The 7,910-nt window shown below is 46.0% G+C and overlaps 1 protein-coding gene across 4 annotated transcripts in view; it reads right to left on the reverse strand.

Annotated features, from left to right (window-relative positions):
- ACADSB (acyl-CoA dehydrogenase short/branched chain) overlaps positions 1–7,910 on the reverse strand; it is a 40,341-nt gene that overhangs the window by 31,611 nt on the left and 820 nt on the right. Inside the window, exon 1 of one of the 4 annotated variants that reach the window (XM_072804998.1) lies at positions 7,682–7,828. The exons of 2 other annotated variants lie outside the window; for them this stretch is intronic. In XM_072804998.1, the coding sequence (XP_072661099.1) occupies positions 7,682–7,723 (42 nt within the window). In that variant the 5' untranslated portion in view covers positions 7,724–7,828. Of the gene's footprint in view, positions 1–7,681; positions 7,829–7,910 lie in introns of those variants that run through there. One more of the 4 variants, XM_072805001.1, reaches the window with a different exon arrangement.

A 7,910-nucleotide genomic window follows, 5' to 3' on the forward strand; every position in this document is an offset into this window, starting at 1 on the left:
AACTGCATGAGGATCTACGATTATCTCCTGAAAATAGTTTAAAAAAAAATCTATGGTGATCCCTGGGTGGTGCAGCGGTTTAGCGCCTGCCTTTGGCCCAGGGCACGATCCTGGAGACCCGGGATCGAATCCCACATCGGGCTCCCAGTGCATGGAGCCTGCTTCTCCCTCTGCCTGTGTCTCTGCCTCTCTCTCTCTCTCTCTCTCTGTGACTATCATAAATAAATAAAAATTTTTTAAAAAAAATCTATGGCACCTCCTCCTCACCAAGTTAAATTAACCAGGTTATATTAAAATTAGAGAAACCAAAAAAAAAAAAAAAATTAGAGAAACCAAATTTTATAGCTTTACCATTACAGAAATTCATACAGTTTATGAGAGTTATATCAACAATTTAGAGGACTGAATGAATAAAAACTTAAACATTCTATCTCTTATAATTTGTACCTGTTTCTAAAACATGTAAATTTAAGTATTCCAGCAGGAAGCAGTGGCCAAGAGTGGCAGGTCCTCTGCGCCAAGATTTCATATAATAAACACAAGGCAAGGTTAAATGCCAAGCTGTTTAATTATGCTCACTGCTTGTTATTGCTTTAGCTTAATTAACCTAATCAAATGAAAACAGTGATTTTTTGGTAATGCTTTTATGCTCCTTGGGATATAAGGATCAATATAGCATGTAAATAGTTCTGCAGGTTTATAGAACTAGAACAATATTTATTTAGTGCCTTATTATATAATCAGCTGGCCACATTTTTCTTCTACTGCCTTAGGCTCTGTGGTTGGCTGAGGCAGATTCCTGCCAAGACAGCTAGTTTCCCTTACAGCAAAGCAAAAAGAGGAGGAGGCAGAGGTAAGAGGATATACTTCTTAATGCTACTTTATTGATTATGGTTTATACATTCTTTGGTATAATAGCTAATACATTGTTCCTTTCCCACTCTCTTAGAGAGGATTCCCATCTTCTTCTAGACAGATCTTTCAATGAATTCTCACTAAATCCAAGATATCCATTTTAAAATCGGATTTAAGTATTGCATATCTCACATTAAATTTTAAGTCGATCCTTTCTCTGCTTTCATATCCTTGAGCCAAAACTCCTACACCAGAACCCCTCTGACCTCTGCTTGCTTTCTCCATAAACAGTAGCTTCTGTTCTAGGTATTCTCTGGAACTACTAAAAAGGTAGCCCTTCCCTTCCACCAGTCTAAGGCTACTCCTTCCAATAGTACTGGAAGTAGTATTACTGGTAGTACTACTGGTTCCCTTTTTTTTTTTTTTAAAGATTTTATTTACTTATTCATGATCGACATAGAGAGAGAGAGAGAGAGGGGAACAGAGACACAGGCAGAGGGAGAAGCAGGCTCCATGCAGGGAGCCCGACGCGAGACTCGATCCCGGGACTCCAGGACGGCGCCCTGGGCCAAAGGCAGGCGCTTTCATCAATGTCAATGTCATTGACAATGACAATGTCATCACTTTCTAGAAGAATATGCAGAGAATGCCTCCGAAGAAGGCAAAATATATGGAGAAGGACGCAGCGCCAGGGAATCTGCATACAGGAGACCTGTTCACCTTTATGTGTGTGGCCGTGGCCAGGTCAGCAAGTTCTCTTTCAAAACTACCCCTATTTCCAAAGAAATCTTACAAGATGTGATTATTAATGAAGCTAAAGCAATTTAAAAAAAAAAACTAAGCTCCGGTGTGAGGGTGTGTGTGTGCGTGCCTGAACCCACAACCCTGAGATCAAGACTTGAGTTGAAATCAAAAGTCAGAAACTTAACTGGTCGAACCACCCAGGTGCCCTTTAAAACAATTTTTAATCGTTAATTTTTAGTTAACTTGGGTCCAACACCTTTATAGATATTTGGAACGGCCTTCCTCTGCAGCAAAACCAGGTTAGTAGCAGAACAGAAAGAGCAGTTAACATCCAGGTCAAGAGACCTGACCAGACCAGGAGTTGTGCGCTTAAATGCCTGCAGGGGCAGGTGGATACTAAAAGGAGAGAAGGGAGCTTAAGACCTAAAGCAGTTCTCTATCCTTAAATAGACCCAGGTCACACCCTGCCTCCATTCCCATTCCAGCATCTTCAAAAGCTGGTCTTGGGTTCTTCTGCTGTATATCTTGTAATTCTCAAAACATCTTGCCTCTGCTCCCTATGGGGTCTTTTCTTTACTCTATCTGGCACAAGGTCTGCTGGTACTTTTGCTCTTAAGACTGGACTTAAATATCCTTTTCCTTCTTTTGCTCCAGTTCTGAATATAAATCCTGTTTGTCAAAATGCTCCTCGAAGGGATATCCTACGTTAATTCTCCTCTTTGCTTTGCCTGTCTCCAACATTCCCCCAAGATGATCTGTAATATGCTCCAAAGGCTCAGCCCTGTATCTCTAGCTCCAATATTTCTCCTAGTTTCCTGATTCCTTTTCTGCTCGGCTTCCAAAATGCTTCCACTTGACACTTTTAGAAGCCTGGAATCTAAAGCAGAATGAATGCTTTTCCTTTCTGTTCCCCCAAACTGTCTTCCCCCAGACACCCCAATCTCTGCATATCACTCAGCTAACTCCATTCAAAAATGTGGTGTCCATCTAATTCCTCCATTTTTAGATAATGACCAAATCTTCTCAAGTTTTCCTTTGTGAATGCGTCCGCCTTTCTAGCCAGCAGTAGTATCACCCTAGCTGAGGGCTTGTGTCACCACAGGTGAACTTCTGAAGTGGTCTAAGTGGTCACCTATCCCTTTGGGTTCCTTTTGCAAGCTATTAACTGTTTTATCTCAGAATAAAACAGAATCAGAATCTCAATGGCTCCTGTTGAAATCTGGAAAATCAATTCCTATAGTCAACAAACTGAGTGTGGCAAGTAGTAGTGATAGTTTTCCACCAGCCTATGAGGAGAAAGGCCACATTCCACCTCCACCCCCCCCCCCAAGAACACGGGGCAGCACAGATCTATGCCAGTAGTTCTCAACAAGGGGCATTGTTGTTTTGCCCCCAGGGAATATCTGGCAATGTCTGGAGACATTTTCAGTTGTGTGGGGGTGGGGTGCTCACCATCCTGTAATGCACAGGACAGCCTCCCCACCACAGGGAATCATCTGGCCTCCAGATCATTCTGGACAGGCACTGACCGACAGTGCCAAAGTCAAAGCAATGTAAGCCCAAGAGCAGGCTGGTATGAAAGGATCCTGAAAGAAAGGAGAAAGCATTTTATGGCAGCCAGAGAAGACTGTTTTGGTTACTTAGTCTTCTTGGCACCAGAGAGAAAGAAGGGTTTGGAAACAAAGACCTATTTGCATTTGCAAAAACAAAAACAAAAAGAAAACCCACAAAACAAAACACAACCACTGCCATTTCTGTACTGATAAGTAATAACATTATGAATGCTTGCATTTTAGTCAACAAAAAAATGCTGTTATCTGGAACTGTGGGCAACCCTAATGAACCAAGACTCACTGCTGCTCGAACAAGTGCGGACCTAACCATTGAACGTTATAGACACCTGTCATTTAAACTCATTCTGTCGGGCAGCCCGGGTAGCTCAGCGGTTTAGCGCTGCCTTCAGCCCAGGGCCTGATCCTAGAGACCAGGGATGGAGTCCCACGTCGTCGGGCTCCCGGCATGGAGTCTGCTTCTCCTTCTGCCTGTGTCCCTGCCTCTCTCTCTGTGTGTCTCATGAATAAATAAAAATAAAATCTTAATAAATAAATAAATAAATAAACTCACTCTGTCAACCTGCAAACTTCACATCAGCAATCCTAGAATAATTATTTCTCAGACAAGCGCAGTACATTCCTATATCTATACTGTGGTTCACGCATCTCCTTGGTCTATAATGTCCACCAATCTGTTGCTTTACCTAAATCTAAGCCATCCCCTTTTATGATGCACAGTTCCAACCTCTCCTTCCATAAGCCCATCTGTCCAGGCTATTTATTTTAACGCTGGCAATCTTCTACTGTTCCTACTGGCATTTCTTAACACATCTACCTGGTCTCTACAATTAAAAATGTAATTTCCTTGAGGCCAAAGACCCTGATGTAAACTTACACACCCCTGAGACTGATCAGAGAGAGCTCTCTGCATAGAGCAAAATCATCCCACCCCGTCCTCCCAGTTACTGGTAATGGATGCTGCCTGTATTAACAGTGAGCCTTTGCTGAGTATTTCCTATGTGCCAAGAGCTGTTTTAAGCGCTTGACATCTAACATCTCCCTCAATACTCCTGTTCTCCCCACTTTGTAGTAAAGGAGACAGAAGTACAGAATGGGGCAGCAGCCTGTCTTAAGGTTGTCCAGCTAAGAGGTGGTAGAGAGGATTCAAACTCAAGCACTATGGCTCCAGGGACCCGGCTATGGCACATGAACAATTTCTGTTTTTTTTTTTTTTTAAAGATTTTATTAATTTATTCACAAGAGACACAGAGAGAGAGAGACAGAGAGAGAGGCAGAGACAGAGGCAGAGAGAGAAGCAGGCTCCATGCAGGGAGCCCGACATAGGACAAGATCCTGGGTCTCCAAGATCACACCCTGTGCTGAAGGCAGCGCTAAACTGCTGAGCCACCCGGGCTGCCCACGTGAACAATTTCTGCTTCTGCATGTGCTAAGCTCTCACCGTCCAGAGGCCACATATGTCAAAAAAAAAAAAAAAAAAAAAAAAAAAAAAAAAAAAAAAAAAAATTGCTCCCAGCTTTCTTGAATAGCAAGAAACTGAACAAGATATATATCTTAGTTTAGCAGTTCCAGCAACTAGCAGACCTTTATAGGATTAACTGAATAATATTACATCAAGAGTATTTTTTATGAAGAATATTTTTTAAAAAATGATCTCTTGCAAAATATCAAGTGGCTTAAAATGTTTTGGAACAAAAGTTGACCAGGTCAATTCCTCACAAATTTGGTTGCCCAATCAAAATGGACAGGTTAGTTCTAATGCATTTGCAGGGACAACTGAACCCTTCTGAGAAGGCAAGTGTGGTCGAGCGCCCAAGCATTGGCCTGACTCCCGGGTGACACAGAGCATGCCTACCACCGCCTCCCAGGTCCTCATCTGTGAAATGAAGCCAGTGACCCCTGCTTAATAAGAGTCTATCAGGTGGATATAAAATGCTTTCCCTGGTCTTTTGTAAATCCTCAGTAAATTCTTCCTTTTCATTGATCTTTTTTTTTCTTTAAGATTTTATTTACTTGAGAAAGTGAGAGAGCACAAACAGGGGCGACAGGGAGAAAAAGCCTCTCCCCACAGAGCAGGGAGCCTGACTCGGAGCCTGATCCCAGGGTGACCTAAGCCCAAGGCAGACACTTAACCCACTGAGCCACCCAGTTGCCCTCCATTTATCTTTGAGAGGAACCAAAATTAGCCCTACTTTGGAATTCTCTACCCTCCATACCACCTGCTGTGACAGCAATAAAACTAGATCATAGCTGATTGCTTAGCTCCAAGACTCAAAACCTTCAATGGCTTTTGACAATCCAAAGGATAAACTCCAACACTCCTTAAAACTCCCCAGTCTCCTTTTGTTACTGTGTTTTCCCCAATTCTCTTCTCCTAAAACCTAACCCCAGCTCCTGAAGAACCTGTGTCTCCCCTAATGGTCCTGATCATTGTTCCTTCCTCTGAACCTACAGGCAGACTGTGGAACCCCTGGGGTTTGTACCACACCTACACAATATCAGATTTGTTGGATATAGTTCTAAACTCTCCATTAAAAGAGAAACTTCTATGGGATGCTTGGGTGACTCAATAAACTAACCAATCCAAATAAAATAGGTCTCCACTGGGATCCCTGGGTGGCGCAGCGGTTTGGCGCCTGCCTTTGGCCCAGGGCGCGATCCTGGAGACCCGGGATCGAGTCCCACATCGGGCTCCCGGTGCTTGGAGCCTGCTTCTCCCTCTGCCTGTGTCTCTGCCTCTCTCTCTCTCTCTCTCTTTCTGTGTGTGTGTGACTATCATAAATAATTAAAAAAAAAAAAACATTAAAAAAAAAAAATAGGTCTCCACTATCTCCAAAGAAGGGGAGGCAGTAGTGCATTAAGGTTAGCATCAAACTGGAATTTGAACGCCAGCTCTATCACTTTCCAGCTGAGTGATGCTGAGCAAGTTACCTGATCTTCTACAGCATCAGCCTCTGCAGCCAACAGATTAGCTAACATGTGTAAGATGGCAGTAAGAAATTAAGTGGGTGGCTCAGTGGGTTAAGCCTCTGCCTTATCACTTGACGGATGAGCACTGGGTGTTATTCTGTATGTTGGCAAATTGAACACCAATAAAAAACATTATTATTAAAAAAAAAAAAAAGCCTCTGCCTTAGGCTCAGGTCATGATAGACTCCTGGGATAGAGGCCCCCACGTTGGGCTCCCTCGCTCAGCAGGGAGTCCGCTTCTCCCTCTTCCTCTGTGTCTCCCGTCACTTGTGCACTTTCTCGCTCACTCTCTCTCAAATAAACAAACAAAATCTTAAAAAAAAAAAAAGGGGGGGAATTAAACGAGATGACACAGGTAGAGCACCAAAAACATCTGCCACCCAGCACGTGATCAGTATAACTGTTGGCTGTAAAACAAGAGTCAAATTGTGAAGCCCTGGTAATTATCTTTGTTAAACTCATAAAAAAAAAACAAATCATAAGACAGTACTCATACCAAAAAGACTCACTTCTTTGCAACAATATACTAATTACGACTTTAGTAATTTTCTTAATAGCTCAAGCCTGTAAAGCAATCAAATAACATTAATTACCTCTAATTAAGCAAACAAACAAAAAAGAGTCCTGCTTCTGGGCACAGCACTCACTGAAACTGTAGTCTGAAGGGCCTTTTAACTCCTCTGAGCGGACAGAAGGAGGTAAAAGTTTACAACTAAGCAGAGGTCAAGTTGCTAAAGAAGTGGAGCGTATGGAAGGGTGTGAGTGTATTCGGGAAAGCAAGCTCAACGGTGCAAATGTTCAACGCCATGAGAAGATCCTGGCAAAACCCATCAAAGGATCTACGCTTTGGGGGCAGCCGGGAGTGCAGAATTAGGTGCCACAGGTGACTGTTCCTGGGAGGCAGGTGTCATCTCAAGTGCAAGGGCGCTGCTCGGGGAATGCGCACCCCCCGCGCTGGGGTGAGCTCGCCATGGGAGATGCTGGGCCCCGGGTCGGCTGATACCTGATACGGGGCAGGGGGCATCCCCGGACTGGCAGGTAAGTCTGGCCAACTCCAGGGGCGCTTCCTAACTTCGGAGCAGGGGCTGCAGGAGAGAGGGCAGGGCAGCAAACGCTCTGCTCGGAAAGACCGTGCCTGCGTTTTCAGCTACCTTTTTAGTTAAAATTGGGAGGTGGGGGTGAAATGGGATAGCGGGGGGCACGTGGCATCGGAGGGGACACGTCTCTGCAAAGTGCCCCCAAAGGCCCCGGGCTCCGGGGCTCCCAGGGCCCGACGGCTCGCAGAGAACACAGGGCGCGCGCGGCTCTCCGACGCCACTCAGGGCTCGAGCTCCGGCTCCGGCTCCCGCTCCGGCTCCGAAGCTTCTAGAACAGCTCCCACCCCCCTTCGCGCCAGCTGCCGCCACTGCCAGCCCAGCCCTCCTCACAGGAGCGGGGACCTGCTCCGCCAGAGGCCTGGAGGGAGATCGGGGGCCCGCCGGGCGCCGACAAGGGGGCTCCCGGGTCCCGTTAGGAGAAGCCCCCGCCGCCAGCGCACTCACCAGCGCGCCTCCGCGCAGCAGCCGCGCCGCCGCCGCCTCCATGACCCCAAGTGGCCCTGCCAAGCCGCGAAGTCGCCGCTCCGCGCCTCGGCGCCCGGCGCCAGCGCGCGGGGGCGGAGCCAGAGCCCCAGCCCCGCCCCCAACACACCTCCCCGGCCCCGCCCCTTCCCGCCTACGGAACCCCAAGAGAGACACACAGCCCCCTCTCCGCCTTTGCCCTGCGTCCTGC

Source organism: Canis lupus, chromosome 29 (genome assembly GCF_048164855.1).
Source record: "Canis lupus baileyi chromosome 29, mCanLup2.hap1, whole genome shotgun sequence".
NCBI classification, from domain to species: domain Eukaryota; kingdom Metazoa; phylum Chordata; class Mammalia; order Carnivora; family Canidae; genus Canis; species Canis lupus.